At 34.8% G+C, this 21,602-nt stretch overlaps 1 protein-coding gene across 12 annotated transcripts in view; it reads right to left on the bottom strand.

The window, feature by feature from the left end:
* The window catches only part of SK (small conductance calcium-activated potassium channel), a 240,618-nt gene that overhangs the window by 93,599 nt on the left and 125,417 nt on the right, over window positions 1-21,602 (bottom strand). For 8 of the 12 annotated variants that reach the window (XM_074104326.1, XM_074104329.1, XM_074104325.1 and 5 more), the window contains one exon: window positions 15,765-15,797. The exons of the other annotated variants lie outside the window; for them this stretch is intronic. In XM_074104326.1, the coding sequence (XP_073960427.1) occupies window positions 15,765-15,797 (33 nt within the window). The remainder of the gene's footprint in view (window positions 1-15,764; window positions 15,798-21,602) is intronic. 12 annotated transcript variants of the gene reach the window in all.

The following is a 21,602-nucleotide window of genomic DNA, read 5'->3' as shown; positions in this document are numbered from 1 at the left end:
AGTCTTTTTGCAACATGTCATCTTGATGAAATTCCAGGTTTGATATACATTAAAGTTGAACTGCCTTTTAATATGCATAGTATATGGATATGGAAAGAACAAATCATATTTTCGAAATAGGTTTATTAGCAAGTTAACAAGGGCATGTAAGTAGTGTTTACGACATCGTTTTCTTATTTCTTACCGTGCTGAACATACTTCAATAATTGATGGCGTAACAAAAACCCAAATTGCGAGCCGAAAACGGCTTCGGTAACAGAAAACACAAACGTCAAGCCGATAAAAAGTATTAATAATGAAACGAGTTTTATTATTTCCGTCATTCGGCACGTATGAAACTGTTTGTCGAGTCGCATTGTGGTGAAAGGCGAGCCAACTGACAAAGCAAAAAATTGCGACGGAAAGCCGAAGCTTCCTGATTTTCGGAGTAAATTCGGACTGCGGTTTCACAGGCCAGGGGTGGCAAACTGCTGGCTGGACTGCGTTCAGTTTAAGTATTTTTGTATTGTTAATTAAAGTTAATTTCTGTTGTAACGACGACGTGCGACAACTTAACGTCAGTTTCATTTACTTTATTAAAATACGCATAAAATGAAGTTCATTGATGAACCGAATACAATTGTCTTTGTTAGGTAAATTTGAAACGGAAGACCGGATGGCCATGTGGTTAGAGAACCTGACTACGAAGCTTGAGGTCCCGGGTTCGTTCGGGTATTTGTATGAATAATACGAATGTTTGTTCTCGGGTCTTGAATGTTTATCCGTTTCCTAGTATCCATAGTACAAGTTTGCTTAGTTTGGCACTAGGTTAATTGATGTCAAGTCAAGTGTCCCATGATATTTATTTATGATATATTTATTAATTTAAACAAAATATTTTCAGAAAATGACAGTTTCGTTATAAATTGGGTTTCAGTCGTAAAAATTTGGGCTTACTTTGTATTGGAAAATGAAAATTCAGAACTTGATTTTTTCTGTGATTCTTGTTGATACAAAGCAACAGGTACTAATTTTGATAAAAAAATAATTAAATATTTTAAGGGGTTGACCAACAAATCCCAACAAGTATGTTGGTAAATCAGATTACCTACTTGCTTTAAAATTTCTTCATTTTTGTAATCAGTTGAAATGATTTCACACTTCGTACATTTATTAAAAACCAGGGGTCTGCTTACGCTTGATATTTATAGATAGGTACGGCCGTTTAAAGCGTAGTTTGTATACCCCTCGGTGCGCAAGTCCGACTTGAACTTGGCTGATCTGTATTCCAACTTTAAAATAATAGGCCTGTCAGCAACCACACACAAAAAAAATTACAATAAGAATAAGAAACATTTGTTCATAAGTAATATAATATATAATCAATAGTAAGTAACAAATATTCGAATAGAATAACTATCTAAATACGTTTGTTATGAAAAATGAATCCACTCAGCATTCGCCCAATGAAGGTTTTCACAGAGGCAAAATATCGCTAGATGGCGTTACTATTGTCAGGTCCGTTTGACGTTTGCTTGCGATTGACTCATTTTGTTATTTAACCAATCACGAGCAAACGTCAAACAGACCTCACTATACTAACGCCATCTAGCGATATTTCACCTCTGTGAAAACTCTCATTCAATTTAATCTGATGTTTGCCATAAAAAGTTAAATCTGAATCCCTGTGTCCGCCCTCGTATCGTGTCGTGTCAAAAATGACCGATTAAAATTTCGTAACTTTTTCCACAAAAACTGACACTTTCAATCCGAACCCAACAGTTCAACTGAGCTGGATTTGCATAAATTCAATTATTTTCAACAGTTTTTTTTTTATTTATCGTTTGATAGTGTAATCGAGAATATCCGTTCGAGTTCGGTGTGGGAGTGTAACAGAATACGAATTCCTGGTTCATGTTCACGGAAATATGCAAAATGTTTTCTTAAAAATTGGTTAATTTAATTTAAATAGACATAAGTGCAGACAAGGCGAGTTAGAAATCCAGGGGCTTTTGCCCAGCAGAGGGATATTACCAAAAAAACTTTAATATGAATATGGTTGGTTGTTACAGAGAGTACAGTCAGCAAAACACAAAAATATTATTAGGCGTCGCTTATACGAGTACAGGTGCATTAACTAGCTGTAGGTCACGACTGCGTCTGCACAGAATTCGTTTATCACTATCCAGCGAAAACTAATTTCCGGGATAAAAACTACCCTACCTATAAATGTATGGATTTTTAGCCATAGAAGCCTCACATTTTTAGCTATGATAAAAAATTTTTTCCTCTTATTATTAGTCCCGAGGTACAAACATTAAACGGTAGAATAGATTCGAGTTGCATTAGTGCCATTTAAACCATTAAAACCAATGAGGTCTGAAATTGAGCCAGCACTAGCAATTGCTGGCGTTCGGTTTGTGATCTGAACGGCTATCATGCCACGGAGATCGGTTGTTTGCCAAATTACGATTTCCTAGTCGTAAGGCAGCAGCCACTTCAATACATCATAGACGTGAGTGGTAGGTAGGTTTTTATTGAGAACTTTTCAGCACTTTGGCCTTTATATCGCACCTGGGGGTAAATGCACCTGAGGGCAAAGGTATAAGATATTATGTATCACTGTTTCATTAACAGTCTTTTCGCTCGGGCCTTATATAGAGCTAAATTGTAGGTACTTATCCGGAAAAACAGACGAGCAAGTGAGCAGTCGGCATTAAGTACAAAAGATGAAGCGAAGCGCTTAGTGCACATGCTGGATATTACTAGCTTAAGGATGAAATCTGCTTTCCACTTTGTCATCCGGTGGTGAAACAGAATGATGGAATAAGTTCATATTATTCTTGCGCCAATTTTCCCAAATATATTCAGTAAATAACAGTAAAACAAGCTACTTTGTACCTACCGACGTTCCAGACTACGTAATTTGACCTGAACCATACTATGTACTAATCAAATTATTCAGCACCCAACTAAAAGTTGCATTATTATTATTAATTCTCTAGTTTCTGCGGTTGATTAAAGTAAACTGTGGACGAGTATTTTACACGTAGTATTGGTTCAAAATTCACATTAGTTTTATAAATACTCGAAACTGTACTCGTAGTAAAAATCATAAAAATCGCGAGAAAACTTACAGAAAAGTTAGAATCTACACAATTACGACTAAGTACTCCGAAATCGCAGCCAAGTTAACACGTTCCACTATTAAGTCCCAATATTAAACTAAATGGTTATATTCTAAGGTCACGCTCAACTAACATCGTGGGGGAAATTTGGTGTTCACCGAACTACATTAGCAGGGCTACTACGAAACTCGAAACTCGAAGTTCGTGTCGTGCGGTCTGACACTTATACTATTTAATACGAGAGCGAGAGGGACGGTACGATACGAACTTCGAGTTTCGAGTTTCGTAGTAGCCCTGCCGGTACAAAAGCGATACTACCTAACGGCCAAGGCCAAAATTCCTTACGTGGCTGCAACGCCGAATATTTTCGCAGCACGCATCGCCATCGACCTCCGGACACAGGAAAGCATTCGTTTTATTACACAAAAGCCCCACCCCAATGAAACATTCTCCCTAGATGCAAACAAAGAAAAAACTATAAAGACAATTCATGCACATCGAAACCAACCTTCGCACGAATGCGTAGAGCCCTCATTCAATTGTACTTCACTCGGTTTAACAACCTTTCTTCTAAAAGACAGCTATTCAGCGGCAAAATGTAAATAAAGTGGCATGCATTAATTGCTAGGTTTTCACAGTTCGTTTATTGGTAAGGCAGATTCTATTTTTGCTTCTTTTTTAATGAATCTTTCTTTGTTGTCAGAGCTTCAGTTGCATTCGAACATGGGACTCAACGACCAATGTAATATCGTTTTAATTATACAGCAAGCGTTGGTTGCTTTGAACGTAAGTAAGTGATTTTTGTATTGTTGAATATTAAATCGATATTTCGAGCACTGAATCTCTCATAAACAATAATGAGATTCCCATTTTGGTGGTTTTGTGATAGGTACTACTAGTGTGTTAATTTAAATAGAAATTTCACCCACAAATGCTACAACACTTAATGAATACGTTTTAGACTATTTAGACTAACGTAAGTTTGCGTCAAAGGTTTTAACTTCGACCTAAACTTCATCATTTAAGTAGGTAACCAAAAAGTTTTTCCAACGGTAGATAAGTAACGGACAGTAATGACTGAATTAAAATTTGAAATCTTTACCAATGGTCTTTGTTTCGTAGAACAGGATTTTATTGGATATCGGATCGGCTCTTGGTTGTTATCCGCTATTTCATCTTATAAAATATTCATCGACTAACATGCTTTAGGAGGCTGATGCTCAATAACAGCTTCGTCAGAATACATGAGACGTGGTAGTATACAAATAAAAGAATAATTTAGTACATATACCTATTCTCGATATTACTCCCACACGACAAACTAAGCTAAGTTATGCATGTTAGTATATTATTAAATACTTAAGCATGAATTCGCGGTTGAAATAAATAACGTATATACCTACTTTGGAATTTTAGTAAAGTATAATGTGCTAGCCTCCAACAAGTTTAAAAAGTACCTTATGAAGGTTTAACTTTTAATAAATTGAAAATGATTGTTTATTAGTAACTGTAGCACTGTGCAATACAGATTGACCCTATGACTAATGATTGCATTGTTCTAAAAGTCTGTTTACTCACACTGCGAGGCGACGTGGCCCATTTCATGGACAGAACGATAAAGTTCCTTACAACTGCTAAACATCTTTAAGGGTAAGTATAATTTGATACGGACTCTACGTTCAGCAAAAAAATTATAAGTCGTATAATGTTAATCTTCAAGGTATCGATTTTTTCTTTACACTTTTTTCTTTATTTCACTTTTTGGTGTATTATACTTTGATCTTCAGACTAAGTGATCATTATTTCAAATGTAATGACGTTTTCATAACAGAGTGGCAAAGGAACGAAAACGGCCAGTTCTAAGAGCGGTAATCTTGTCCGTTTGTACGCAGAGGGTCACTAGGGAAATCACTTTTGTAATTAATCACCACTCAGCAATCGCAACTTGGTATAAAATTTCATTTAGATTACGTTCAAACTTTTTGCCACAATTGGAATATATTCTATTACCTTTTCCTACTTACCACTTGAATGACATTTCACTTAACATGATATAGATCTTTTGGAGCCTACTTTCAATTTGAATAGAGATATAACTTGAATTCTTTTGTTGAAAAGTTCAATTCGGTTGGGTTACCTGAGATTTTCCGGGTGCTTTCTGTCCATCACGGAAAATGCATTATGTCGAACTTAAGAGTGTCTCGAGTTGAATCTTTGCATGTACGGGAGATTTTAGCTCGTACGTAAAATGGGGGTAACGTAAGCCAGCGTCAGTAACTTGCCAACATCGTTTTTCGACTAGAAAAGAAAATAAAATCCCGAACACGACAGCTCTAGACCATTTGAGCCGTATACCAACCGCCATTGTTCGTATTTCTGGGAAGCTTAAGTTGAATACGATTGGATGCGAAAACACAAAAAAAAAATACCCAGTACAGTTTTATACAGAAAAAAACTTAAGCTGAAAGGGTCATTAGGTCAGCTGAAATGCTGACGGCCCCGAGTTTGATCACTAGTTAGGGCAAATATTGGTATGAATAATATGAATGTTTGTTTTCGAGTCTAGGATGTTGGTAATATGTATTTAAGGATGTAATTATCTGTAAAAGTATGTGATTGCGTAGTATTCATAATACAAGCTTTGTTAGTGTGGGACTAGGTCAATTGATATCAAATTGTCCCGTGGTATTTATTATGCTGTATGGAACTGAACGACAGCGCTGAAATAATTCAAACCGGACTGATGCCCACAGCTACTGCGGTTAGTGGGTTGCTATTTCCTATCAGTTCGTCAACCTCATGTCCAAATCAAAACTCAATTTTAGTAAACTCACGGTTAACTCTCCTGACTATAAAGTTGCAGCAAGATGGTTCAACGACAGCCAATGTCAACTCAGCCGTCAAATCAAAGGGATTTGATAACTGAACTGATTTGACGTTGGTAATGGATAAAGTTACTTGGTGCAACTCACGACGAGAATGTTTTTACCTTGTTTTACACCACGTTTTAGTGCCACTTTTGGTGGGCGCTCATCTCAAAATTTGTTACGTACCATCGAAACATCGGATTGTGGGAAAGCGAAGTGTTTGAAGGGAAAGCGCGCGTTGTCATCTCCTGTAATAAGTGCTTTCTGAACCAGATCGATAGAGGGTAAGCTCTAAAACTACTTGAGAACCATTTTATAACGTTTTTAATACGCACAATTACCCTATATTTCTAAGACGTGTAATGACTCATTTAATAGCCTTTACTTAACCTTCTTGTTAAGCGTCTCGTTGAGATAATTTAATGGTTGTCATTATGTTAACGGATCGTCGAACGACACGGGAAACAGCGAGTGTTATTCATTTACATAATTGCATCGACTAATTACGCTGCTGTTAATTAAAAAAAAATATTTTAAAAAGAGTTGTTCGTTAATAACCTGTTAATAGTATTAAATCGAGTTACACTTTTTAATGTAAATTAAACAGAAAATCATACACAAACATTTATGTTTTCTCACTAGTTTAGATGGAACCGAATATATTTAGACGACCGGATGGCCAAGTGGTTAGAGATCCTGACTACGAAGCTTGAGGTCCCGGGTTCGATTCCCGGCCGGGGCATATATTTGTATGAATAAAACGAATGTTTGTTCTCGGGTCTTGGATGTTTAATATGTATTTAAGTATGTTTTTATCTATATAAGTATGTTTATCCGTTGCCTAGTATCCATAGTACAAGCTTTGCTTAGTTTGGGACTAGGTAATTGGTGTCAAGTGTCCCATGATATTTATTATTTGTTATTATTTATTTTTATTGTTAACTAGCTGTTGCCTGTTCGTCTTTTTTTTACCGAGAAGATTTAGTTTCACTTAGTCAGGGATATTTTGTTGTGACTTTCTAGTTTAGTTTACATTTAATCAAAGTTTTATAATAATTTTATTATTATTATTATAGTTTTTTTATATATTTCATAATTAAAGATTATAGTTTATTGTAAATACTGTATATTCATTTTTAAACATAGCCTAGTTATTTCAATCATACATTTGTATAGTTGAAATACCTTCATAACAAATCTAAAATTCTAAGATTTGAAATTAATGCATTTCGATGTTTCATTCATCACCATCACAACATCATTCACTATCGCAGTCTCTACTACTTTTACTTCAATCTGTGTGTTATATTGTTTTCTCTTTGGCGTTTAAACTGATAAAAGCATGCTTACTTACTCGGGAAGATAAAATCGCCGTGCCTCATCAAGTTTGATTGCAAATGGATTCCACCAACGCAGTGTGGGTAGTTAAGAAATTCTCATAAATCCGGTCGTCGTGGAGTGCAATTCTTCCTATTATATCAGGATTCTTGCGAGAGTTCTAACTCAGTTACGTAACACTATCGGCAATCGATGTCGGTCGCGTGCCGCAGACGACGATCGTCGGCGCTTCGCTAGTGAACGAATAATTAATCGGTCAACCATCAGTAGTTCCACTTTTCCAAACGGAATTGGGGTGTGCTTTCACGAGTAAGAAATAGATTTTTAGTCTGACGGACGAAGATAAACGTGGAAGGAGGTCCTAATTTCTAATCACTTTGACGTTGTGACGTTTTTACCCGATTCCCGAAGGAAGGTTTATGTTTTTTTTTTCGTTAAATTTTACGATACGAGTAAAATATCCGATGAGCTATAGATTGTAGGGCTACCGAACGACTTATTATGTGATGGATTATTAAATACCCGCTTTGTATTACAACACAGATGATTTTACGAGTAACGTGAAAACGCCTAAATATTAGTTCAAATTTGCTCTGCTACTAATAAAGCAAAATCGCGGATTATCCTGGATTATCCTACTAATATAAGTGTGAAACGCATGTACATCGTGTCTGCATGCTTGTTACTCTTCATGCTCAATCAGCTAGAAGAGTTGGAAGTTGAATGGTGTGTGGACGTCTAAAACATAGGCTACTTTTTGTCCAGATAAACTCGCGGGATTTCGTGTAAAATCCTAAATCTTAATAATAATAAGTCTAGAGACATAGAAATACGGCTAAAAAAACCATGTGTTCATTTTCCCAACTCTGCCTGAATCGAAGTTTAGAGTTCAAAAACTGGGTTATAGAGATGGTGAATTAAAAAGGATTACGTTTCATTAGTGACTGATCATAATTTACGCAAATTTATAAAAAAAAAACGAAATATGTTACTTCAGTGATTGTGGAAGGAAATACACACGATAACATTTCCATCACTCTTCTTAATAGTTCTGTGGCATCCACTGCCTCCATCGTCCATCTGTCACAGAGCTGGATATCTTTTCAACCGTAACAGTATTGTAGGCATGTGTAATATATTATTATTTTTATTATTTAGCCTGGGTTGGTGTCCCACTGCTGGGCAAAGGCCTCACTCCCACCCATGTCCTCCATTCCTCCCGATCCAAAACAGTCTGAGGCCAGTTGTTGAGAAATGCATACAGGTCCTCCCGCTCGCTGTTTTACAACGTGTGACTTCCATCCATACTAATATTATAAATGGGAAAGTGTGTGTGTTTGTATGTGTGTATGTTTGTTAGTCTTTGGCATAGAGATAGTTTGTGGGCCAGAAAATGACATAGGCTACTTTTTATTCCAAAAAAAATGCAGAGTTTCCGAGGGACCAGCGCGCGATAACCAATTTCCATGTGGGAAAAGCCGCGGGAAAAGCTAGTAAGGACATATATTTTAAGGGCTGAAAGCATATGCCCTAATGAATGTAAACTAGTATATCTAGTTTAAAAAAAAATCTTTTTCACACAAATTAATTCGGCACGCAATGTATTGGTAACAAAGCTGAAAACTGACACTAACATTTGCTGCGTCTCTGAAACGTCAAATATTAGTTTGTACATTGCTGCTCGAAAAAATTAAAAATAATAATAACTCTCCATTATTAAAGGTAATTTTTATATTTTTTCGATAAAACCGTTCTCAATAGTTACATCGTTAATTAAAATGTATGTTCTTATGGATGACATACACGTTGTATAAACTCATATTAAAATGAAATACAGTTAACGGTTAAAGGGAGTTTCATGCACGAAACGTGCTTATCGATAATGTGGGTACTTACTACGGAACACTTCGTATGCGACCCAGACTAGTACTCGACCGGTGTTTTCAAGAGCAGCAATATCAGCAATTATTTTTTACAAGAGCGTCAGTTTGGACAATACTAGACAACTTTCCTGAAATAAACTAAAAATAATGTTGTAAAGAAACAATGCTAAAGGAAAACACTTTGAAAATTGCACCTTTGAAAACAATAACACGCAAACGCCACTCGTGCACTCACTTGCTATTTACCACGTGCGCATAATAAAGTGAAATATCGTTCCCAGAAGCCGGAAATGGAGAGATCTCTTCGTTTCTTTAGCAATCTGAGATCCTCCACATGGCCCAAATGTGCAGGCCTTTTTTACAAGCAAAATTTTAAAATATCTTTGTTCTAATAGCGTTTATATCGACTTCGCTTTGTTTTTAATGCCTATGGAACAATTTTTTTTTATTCAGTTTTAATTTTTATTGAACATCAGTTTCATAAACTTATCATTCGGAATCATCTGATCGAAACGAAACTAATCTAACTAAATAAGTAGTTATTTATATGTTTATCTGGGGGCACGGTAGTGCCTCCGCCAAGTCGAGTGCGAAGCAAACACTGCCGTACCATCCTTTACTGGAACCATTTCGCCGCATATTCAGCCCCCTATTTGAGAACCTCTGGATAAGACCAGAACGCAGAAATTTTCGTCATCCAGTAAGCTATAATCACATACTTAAAATCCAAAATTTCAAGTCTGTAGGTCATTTAGTTCCGAAGTTAAGCGAAAGCAAAGTTTCGCATTTATGATACTCACTTACTCACTCACGATCATCAAAATAGAACTAGTACTTCCCATAAACCCAGAGAGCTAAAATTTGGTACAGAGTTAGGGTTTAATGGCCACATAAAGGGAAAAACTGTAAAAACTAGGATCAAAGATCTGGAGTACATGGTGACCCTGATTAGAAAACACAAGAGTTCAACCAAACTATTAGAAATCGACATACCGCCTTTACAAAAAATATTCAACTTGGTGGGCCGCTTCATTTGATAATAAGTAATAAGCCCACGTTTCTACAAAAAGAAGTGTAATCCCACAATCTAGACAAAGTCGTGCCAAGTCTAAGGTTCCTTACTGCGATTTCTTTATTATTATTGTTATTATTGTTAATGTTGTGACTTGGCCGTTGACTTGTACCCACTAACGTATAAAGAATGTTTATATTGTCCGCGTATTGAGTCTCAACATTTACTGGATAAGACTTAAGACTCAAGATTCTTTATACGTGAGTGGTTACACGTCAACGGCCAAGTCACACAACATTAATAAAGAAACCGCAGTAAGGAACATTAGACTTGGCACGACTTTGTCTAGATTTCATTACTTTTTAGAGATAAACAAGCAGCTCCATCGAGACTTGGCTAGTTTTTACAGAATGTTTTTGGTGGGATTTATTTAACATAAATATTTTTAAATTGGTTGTTTTCTTTAAATTCATTTCAGTACTTTTAGTAGGTTTTACTATTACTAGTTAACTACTCGAAACTAATAACAAGGCCGTTTTTCGTTGTTTTTTTTTACTAATATTTACGCCTTTGGAAGAATAATTCAAACTAACTGCAACGCAGCGGCTATTAACATTCTATGTTTACATTATATTCAGGCCTGTAACATAAATAACATAACATAATGATATCCTTTTACAATAAAGTATTCGTAGGTAATAGTCTACTGTCAATACCTGGGGGCCTACCATGATCCAAACGCAGAGCAGTTCAATTTAGGCACCTAAACTGAATCGTCGAAATTGGTACCACGACGTTTATTTCTCAGAGCTGAGTCTCAATGGTTTACAAGTGAATGAAAGACCGATATTGTCTCTGGTCTGAAACTGAAACGCTAAGTCGCGAAAGGGATGCCGCTATATGCAAACCAAATATTGTATACTAAAACCTCTTTATTTTGGAAAACCATAACTCTGTCATTCCGTGTTCTTAGCAACCGTTGTGTTGATTACAAATAAAATGTTTACGCTGTCACTAATCCACGAGTCTCTTTTCCAAAGAGTATAAGTACCTATATAGAAACTCTTTTCTCACTGAAAAATTAGTTTTATCAATGAGGAGTCAAGAAGCACAATGTCGTGAGTACCTATGAAAAGTTATAAAACTTGAATAAAAGTTTAAAAGTTCTTTAAATTTAAAAATATTCCAAGTAAAGCACTTAAAATTCCAAAAGAATTGACAGAATGAGTAACTTATACTGAATCGCTAAATTTGACACTGAAGCGATTCAATTCCCACTCAAGTTAAGCGTCATGGTACGAAAACCGCTTGAAGTGAGTAAATGAAAATGTCTGTATCGCTGTCGCTGAACCGTGCTTGAACTGAATCGCAAAAGTAACGTCGTGGTACGAAATAGCGATGCATCAGTTCAGTTTAGAGCCTAAACTGAATCGTATTAAGAGAGCATGGTAGGCCCCCTGATATTGATAAAGACCCGCTATTTTATGAAACGGTTTAACATTCCCGGACCCTTTTCTAAGCTAAAGGTCGCTTGTAAGAGGCAAAGTACATGTCATCAAAATATGCAAAGTTAGAAGTACTTTACCCTTACCCACCTGGTTTGGAACTACGAGTACAATATAGCGTGAACAAAATGTTTTCGCAATTTCACTGTATCGTATGGGAAGTGATATTTCTGAAAGCACGTTTGGCCACATCTTGCTGTGATATTTTATACTTATCGAATATTTTTTTTTACATTATTTATTTTCTGTTTGATTAAAGAATAAACATACTATGATTAATTTCACACAACTAAAGAAAAACGATCATGTAATTAACTATGTACTTATCAAAAAAAATAACTTAGTTTATTTGTGTTTTTATCACAGCTACACGATGTAATTTTTATATCAATAAGTTTCATTTCAAATACAATTATCTCTGTGTATTCATTGGGTTTGACTATGATTTTATTAAGATTGGTTTTTTGGAATCTTTTTGTATTTTTTATTTCAATTCCAAATTTTTACTTTTACGGTCATCCCGTAAAACCTAAATTGAAAAAATATACTAAAATATAGATGCACAGAAAAACCAGAAAAATAAGACCAGCACTGGGAATCGAACCCAGGTCCTCGGTATACCGCGTGCTATACCGCTACACCACTGCTGGTCAACGGTACAGACACGAATTTCCCCTATGCACCTCATATCTCAGCTTGTTTGTTTCTTATTTAGCCACTTAAGCAGTGACGCTAGCGACATCTATACCGTAGCCCTCATCGAGAAACTCCGGAATCATCGGAATACCGAGGACCTGGGTTCGATTCCCAGTGCTGGTCTTATTTTTCTGGTTTTTCTTTGCATCTATATTTCAGTTTGTATTTTCAATTCATGATTTTATTGTTTTTGAATAAAATAGTTTTATAACAATAACATATAGTGAATATTAAATCAAGTACCTAGATCATCTTTTTTCTAAAAATTCTACCTTTTCAGAGCTGAACACTTTTAACGACACACGTCAATATAATCCACGTTACACCGAAACATATCAATTTGTTACTGATATTTATGATTAAAGATAGCTTTAGGGAAACCGGCACAAAACTTTCAAGTTGTCTAGACGGATTTTAAAAAGCGCAGACACAAAGAAAACATGGTATCAAATTAGGGATAAAGAAACCATTTAAACATTTGCAGATACATAGCAGCAGTCTGTAAACTTTAAAGTAGTCTCTAACAAAAACTGAAGTTATATTTCATTTTTAGTTTCAGTTCTTTATAATTATATATGTGATACTCGTGAAATAATGATTTCAGTTCTCATGCTTGTAAAGCAAAAATCAAGCGCCAACAGCCATGAATAATAACGTTTTATAGTTACTCAGTAAATAAAAGTAGGCAATTCTAATAAGTTGTTTTAAAAATTGCAATTCTAGAAAAATAAATGCTTTTAAATTAACATTAATTTGCAGTTGTTGCTTAATTACGTTGCAGTCATTTATAACTGGCATTTATTAGATAAGCGTGCTCCATCTTAGTCCACATCTTCGCTTACCATCACGCGTGATTTGGCCAATTAGCCTATTTCTGTATAAAAAAATCGTTTCTCAAACCCATTTTATCCTCGATTGAACTGTCAACCCTCGCCTGCGGCTTTTGTAAAATGGAGCTTTTGGATGTTTTTTTTTAATTATTATTTCTTCCTAACGTGTTTTTTCTGTGTATCGAATATGTGTAAATAAACGTATCTCTCTCTCTCTCGCTTTCTCTTTTTTAAGCCCTTGTGCCCTTGTTTAACAATCTACTATGCTGATTATAGTTTTCGGTAAAAAATCGGATGAGCTTTGCGTCAAATAATTATAATTAAAAATAACCTGTTTGCCAGAGAGAGAAATAATCCTGGCGACAAAAATCGTACAAAAAAACTAAAGTATTCTTATTAAAACAGTGCAAATGCTACATAGATTTCTGGGGTAAAAATTTTGCGACACATATTTGCGGACACTGTTTTACACATCTGACAACATTGAAAGTTAAATATTTAGTAAAATGCAATGTTTTTACACGCCCGAATTTTAAGCCACTGTTCTCTACTTCATTAGCAAGGCGTTTGGTAGGTCGCAGTTACGTACATTATTTTTCCTCCGCTATATAAACTATGTTCTTTGAAAATATTATAAGGAACTATCGTTATTTCTTTCAGTTTATCGGGGTCGCGGTAACACCTGTGAAACCTTACAAAGAGAAGAGTTAGACGTTATTAAGGCTACATAATTTTTCCTTCAAGAGCACATGTAATGTAAGTACCTAATCTTCAAGAATGTTTAATTGTAGTACTTAGTCGTGTTATTTTTTTTTCAAATTTGAAAATCATTTATTGTTCTTGACATATGTGTAGCAAACTAGTATTGTACCAAGTCAAAAAATACCTTAAAAATGTTTCATACTAATTTTACATTTCATTTAGCCCGATGTCAATTTAGTAAAAAATTTGAATGTTTTCAGGCATATCAGTTTTTAATTATAAAATTTTGTAATGTTATTCTGATTTATAATAAACAGTTTTTTTTTGTCAAGTATGTCATAGCGTTTACGCCACACAAGGGTACCAAGAAATTATACCAACTACTGTTTTCATAACAACGCGGTATGGTTGTTGTAATAAGAATGTATAATGTTCACTTTCGTCGGTTATGCCATTAAGTTAGGGAAATCTTAACAGCGTGATGTGACTGCATTGCGTTTAGATGAAATATACTAATATATATATTTATTACTACACATAATAACTCGGTAAATGTAGATTACAAAAAATAGAAAACTAAAAATAGATTAAAATTAATTACACTAAAACTACAATAGTTCTAAAAATGGCCCCTGCGGCATACTAATATAACGTCAACGGCCAAATTGATTTGAAGTGTGGGCAGTGCGAGTAGAAAAACTTACAAATTAAACAAATTAGTCTTCTCGTGACCATGACAGAAACGTCTAGGGTGAGGTAGCTTTAATAGCGACATTTAAATCGTGATTAAATCCTGGATGTGTTATAATTACAACTGAAAAATGACAAAGTTTAAAATATAACACTCACTCATTGTGTTATTGTTTAAAGTCTGCAAAAATTAGAACAGATCATATTATAAATCATTTACCAACTTCCTTGCTTCTATGTAAACAATAAACTCGAAAATCTATGTTAATAACGTAATAAGCCATAAATACATTTACATGCCTTGGAAAAAACAGATAAGGAGCTAAGAAACACGGCAAATACTATTATGATATGAACGAGTAACGTTGACTCGTGAAATGAAAAGCTATTTTTTTCATAAATATTTATTACATAGAGCTCTACTTATTTTCTGTATCGGATACATTTTCTCGTATTTTTGGAAGTATTACTAAAAGGCGTCTATTTTAAGGTGTAATATGGAAGTTATTTGATACCTTTTTCATTCTTTATGAAAAGGTTTTAAAGTAAATAAAAGTTCATATATCGCGCAATAAAGATAAATGGTACCGACATAATGTCAGTCTTGCTTAATAATGCGACTACTTGTGATTATTATGTGTATTGAAAACAAATTAAACACATAAATAAGTATTAAAGAAAGTAGAAATATTTAAATAATCTTATGCATTACTTTAGTATTTAACAATCAATAAGCTAATACATATGATGTAACGTTTAACTCATTTAACAAGGCAAATATTATTCCAGTAAAACTCGAGGCAGGCAATACAAAATGGGAAATTGTGTAACCTAACCGGATCAAGACGGTTCATTAAGAACAAAGGTCTTGCTCTATAGCAAGCTGGCGGAGCAGCCACAATGAACCTTTTTAGGTCATGGTGACAAGCGGAATTCAAGGAATGATAAATAATTCATAAAACACCGTCTCCCAACAAAATAGCACGTAAACAAAAAATACTTAAAGCCAAACATAACCTTTGACTATAAAAGGAACGACCCAATAAAGATGCTCTAAATGTAACATGAAACACAGCATTCGAATTCGTTCAGCATGGGTATACGATTCGCATAATAAATTTTAAATATTTTTACCTGTGATGTGTGATCCCGAGTAACTGTACAGGCCTAAAACAGAATTTAAAGATACATTGAAATTTAGTATAAATATCATAATAAAAATAGTTGAAATATTTTTTGTGCAAAAACTCACAACAGACATAAAAAGTGTGAATCATAAACAGTCGACTAAAAGCAGAAAATTTCAAAAATAGATAGTTAAGTGACTGGGTGCATGGTGATAAAGCCAAAATAAAATAAACGAAACAAATCAAACGCTTAATGAGTATTTAAAAAGTTTATAAAAACTGAAATTGAAAATTGTATTAACAGTCCCCAAGAACGGAACTAACCCGATTGCGGTCCGTAATCCAATTTTTTATAATCCGATTTCTTCTCATTCGTTCACTAATCCCTTGTGGTAATTTAAATTGCCCAGTTGAAACTTGACGTAGCTTTTGAATGTAGTAAATCAATTTGGTGAAAAAAAAATCATCAAATTGTAGAGAAACTTTACCATTTATATCCCACCAAGTCTGACTCTTGTCATAAAGTTTGTCCAGATTTTTATAGACTGATTTTGTGAGTAGATTTTTGTCCGGAATCATATTGAACGTACGATGGAGCTGTCAATTTTACGAGTGCCAACCATTTTATCATGAGCGACACTGTTGCTGTAAAATTTTATGACATCAGCGGTTTCAAGTGACATACTGGATTTGACTGTTAAGCTATTGCGACTATCACGGTTCAACATTCTTATTACGGCAGATATAAAGAAACTTTTTATTTAATAGTTCTGCTATGTACGTATGTACGTCATCAAGGTATATAAACAGCACGATTTAAAATATTACTTTTCCTTGTTTAATATTTAAAAATAAATACAATTTTGAAATACATTGGCAGCAGTTTATTCAAACTATTGTGTTGCAATATCTCACTGTTCGAAGTCATTTAGAGATCCATTACTCAGTTTTTAGGATTTGTATTCGGACTGCCTTTTTCGGATTAAAATGAATGTTTCACCGTTTGATGGTAAGTGTTTGAGCTGCACTGCACCCTGGCACTCCGCCAAGTCTCCGTGAGAATAGTTTTCAGTATTGTCCGTGATCAGCTACCTGTTTAACGGATTAGTTGTCTCGAGGAGTCTAGACTCTTTGTGTGCAACGTACGTGTAATACAATATTGGTGTCTCAGAATCCTCTTGGATTAAGATTACTTAGAAAATTTTGTAATTGTGTTATTATTCTCGAAACAAACACATCACTGTTTGTAGTAAGTATAACAATTCTTCTTCAATTTCACGTTCATTAAATCAAACTTGTGTTTATTCTTCAATAGACCTTTTCAGAGATATTAAATATCTAATTTAATTTTAATTTAGTCGTTCGTTAGTAGGAGCTAATGTATTTGTACTTGTACGACACTGGGATAAGATACCTAAAGCAATATTTGATTATGCTGAAAGTAACATTTCTACTGTTTCAAAATACAGGATAATAATTTAAAACTTATATTATCACCAATTAAAAGGACACCAAGAGCCGCTACTGTGATTAAATCTGTGTCATAAATAGTTGAACTGTTTGCGAAAGATTCGTTTATCGCTATCCTGGGGGAACTATGCAATTTTCCGGGATAAAAACTATCCTATTTCCTTTCCAGGGTTCCTAACTATTTTAATGCCACATTTTATCTAAATTGGTTCAACGGTTTAAGCATGAAAAGGTAATAGACATATAGACAGAGCTATTTTTGCATTTATAATATTAGTATGGATTTTAAAAGTTACGTTTACAAGCAAATAAATAAACATTACATATTCAAACCTTAAAATTTAGGTCAAAATGAAACCACTTAGAGAAATGGGTCGCAGACGTCGTTGTGGAGCTAGAAACATGAAACACTATCCAGAAGCAAATGTGACTCGGATTGCAGAAATATCTCCCGAACACCACTAAGAGATAACGGCGCTTTTGCCTCAGACTTTGTACTTCACTGAGATGTTAGGAACTCGGTTGGTCTATCTACAAGTCTAAGCTACCACGTTTAATATAAGAAAGATAAGAATAATTTTGGTTTTAATTACTTTCATAAATAAAAAAAGTTAAATTAGTGAAACTAAATCACTCAGAAACATCGACCTCTTCGTATAGGTCGTAAAGAAAACATTTACCTAATATTTAAAATTATTAGGTAAATAACCTGTTGAAGAAATAATAAGGCTCAAAATCGTATTAGTAATTAAGGCGTTAAGACTAATTCCACTTTTCTTCATTTTTCGTTTGGGGTCCAAAGATTGGATATAGTGGCCAATAAACAAACTTTAACTTGCCAGATAAAACTGTATTTGTCTACCAACAATCAGAATTTCTTGCGGTATTGCGTTATTGCGTTCGCAGTTTAGCGATGGTGTTATCTGTTATCTGTAGTTAGTTCCCGACATTAAACACAATAATCAAGTCAACTGCAAAATTAGCTTCACAAGTGCTTAGTCGACTACTTCGTACGTACGCTATTCAAGGCTCCTGCGCGTGACAACATACATGTCCCTGCGACAGCTTAATTAACATCAGTTTTCAATCTGATATACACACTAAACAAAGGAAAATAGAAAATTAAACTGGATTTGATACAAAACCACACCCTAACCGCAACGTGACAAGATTGTAAATTTTCTGCTTCACAGGATACATTGCTTTCAGAGGTTTAACCATTCCTTTGTTTTCAACTGTAAAATAAGCTGTTGTTAGACGTAATGAAATTTAATATTATTTAAGCTTTTTGTTGACTGCTCTTGCATTGTGACTCGATCTGCATTATGCGTGCCAACTTTCAAGTCATTTGATCACTATAAGTGTGAGAAATACACCTTTTAAGATTCAAAACAACCTTCATAGCAACATTAAAAGTTAAATGAACTAGTAGAAAACGGAAGGAAGTTTTACTTTTCTGCGACAATTGTATGTGTTCGAAGCACAAATCTGTCATTCTTATAACTACTTCCACGGAAATCAATATAATGTCATACAGATTGAATAATTTATTGAATCAGGCGTTACTTTGCGGAGGTCCATATCAATGAACTAAAATAATTTCCTTGCTCACCCGCGACCTTACGATAGCTAAGCTTATGCAAAATATGCGTGTTCATGCAGTTCCTCCACCTCCACACTGTAAGAACACACACAAATCACACAAACCCATCTATCACCACCACCACACTACACTGACGCGTTTCGAACTCAACCAGAGCTCATCTTCAGAGTGACACAACCATACACCATGCTACCAGTTGTTAGACTAACGAACCACAACCACCGTTTTAACTTGTCACTGTAACTCCCCAAGTACCCACATACGTTTTATGAAACAAAACTACCCACAAATTATTAATAAATTTTTTAACCGTCCTTCAAAACTACCTTGATTTTTATTTATTTACTGTCAAGGCATGTTTTATTAACTACCATTACTGAAATTAGAACCAAGCCGTAGCAAGGGAGATGAAACTAAACAGGCAGTAGCAAAATGAGCAGGTAAATTAAGTTTTATCTCCCTTGCTACGGCTTGGTTCTAATTTCAGTAATGGTAGTTAATAAAACATGCCTTGACAGTAAATAAATAAAAATCAAGGTAGTTTTGAAGGACGGTTAAAAAATTTATTAATAATTTGTGGGTAGTTTTGTTTTGTTTCATAAAACGTATGTGGGTACTTGGGGAGTTACAGTGACAAGTTAAAACGGTGGTTGTGGTTCGTTAGTCTAACAACTGGTAGCATGGTGTATGGTTGTGTCACTCTGAAGATGAGCTCTGGTTGAGTTCGAAACGCGTCAGTGTAGTGTGGTGGTGGTGATAGATGGGTTTGTGTGATTTGTGTGTGTTCTTACAGTGTGGAGGTGGAGGAACTGCATGAACACGCATATTTTGCATAAGCTTAGGTCGCGGGTGAGCAAGGAAATTATTTTAGTTCATACAGATTGATTAACATTATCATCATAGATAAAAAATACTAACACATTCTTAAACTCAATACGAATTCATTTGAAAAGCTTAGAAATTCCAAGCATAACCACTGACCACTGATTCAATAATTTGCTTAAGTGAGCTAACCTAGCACACAAACTTAAATAGTACTTACTAGTTTCTCTCAAATAAGTTTTCCTAACCAAACTTGAAATAATAAAAACTTCATATCGAAAAATTTACTGTAATGTTCAGTAAGGCTGAAAGAAATCGCTTATTAAAGTTTGCAATAACCCAGCGAATGCTACATACTAGTCATATTTCACTATTGCAAGTTTATTGGCTGTAGAATATGCCTGCTTTCTCAATAAAGTTCACATCTCTATTATGTATTAAAGTATTTCTCTTACTACCAGTTAAACTATTTTTATGTACAGTAAAACCAGTCAAATTGTAATCCGACGTAGAAAATTCTTATAGTTTTTTTATCATGATGATTTTCCTTGTCAGACATTGGGATGTCATTACGATATTCAGTGTCTCTGACCATGGGGATTTAATTTCCAGGTTCGATTCTACTCACAAAACTAGGCTACTTTTGTTTTGTAACATTTTCAATGTCCCTTTATTTCATCATCATCATTATCCCTTTGTTTATTGATCCTCAAAGTTTAATTGTTAAATCAGTGTACTCGTATCGGGACATGACATCGGGTACGGTGGCCTTATAATTTTTGACATTTAAATGACGTCTCTAAGATAAACATTTATCAATTTGCCCTCAAATTTAGTATTGTAAGCATACATTGAAAATTTAATTTAATTTGAATGAAAAAAAAATGAAATTAACAGTGGTCATATTTTTAAAAAGTTGCAAAACAATAGTAGCTCAGCTATGTGAGTAGAATCGAACCCTGGATCTAAAACCCCATGGTCAGAGACACCCTGTTTATAGTAAAGAGGTTCCACAGAGTTTCGACTATGACTTTATTTCCTCAATATACGATGGAAAAACAAGCGAACTGTGAAAGCATTACATCTGGCTTCAATGATTAATAACGAAGTTAGGACCCTAATGAATATTTAGTCAGCAAAAAACGCTACTAACTTTGATCGTTTAATGTCTCATAAGATGCGGTAGCTTAACTTTTGGATGAAAATTTTATTCAAAATGAGTCATCTGTGCAAAGATGGCGAAAGATGCTTAGATAATACGCTGCATGTATAAGTAACTTTTATTAGTTTAGAGAAGTATTTAGATAATGCATATGTCTATAGAATAATCTCCCACTGAATTTGTGGTAGCCTATCGGTTTGACCTAGGACCTCTCCAGCAGAGGGTCGTCAGTTTGAGCCCGTGCTCATACTTCTGAGTTTGAAGGAACATCTGCGCAAAGTTAGGTACATTTGAAATGGACCATGAACTTTACATACGGTAAAGGAAAATATGTTGGGGAAACATACATACACCTGCGAAGAAATACAATGCTTTATGTGAAGTCCAAGCCTTTTTATTCTGACAGGAAGCCTGTGTAGGTGGTGGTAGGACATAATCCTGTAGACCGAGACCGAGTTGATGATGGTGATGAACCTCCAATATTTTAGCATCTGCTAATGCATAGGTGATCATCAATCGATCGTTATAGATTCGCTACAGATTCAGTCGATAATGGCATGGCAAAATAGTAAATGTTTATGCGCAAATCAAATTTAATGGACAGCTGGTGTAGACGCTCCTTCAGCGTTTGATAAACATACATGAAAAAAATGTACCATTTTTAAAGCTGAACGTTCACTCGAATAATGCCGTCTATTGATTGCAGACGAAGTTAACACGCCATTTGAGAGCTGAGGTACTTTACCGCTCTTGGACGGCGCGCTCTATTCTTGTTTAAAGTTAAAATA

The sequence above is a fragment of the Choristoneura fumiferana genome, chromosome 21, assembly GCF_025370935.1.
Source record: "Choristoneura fumiferana chromosome 21, NRCan_CFum_1, whole genome shotgun sequence".
In the NCBI taxonomy this organism is placed as follows: Eukaryota; Metazoa; Arthropoda; class Insecta; order Lepidoptera; family Tortricidae; genus Choristoneura; species Choristoneura fumiferana.
Note: the sequence above shows the minus strand (reverse complement) of the source record. Positions and strands in the feature narration are given on the sequence as shown.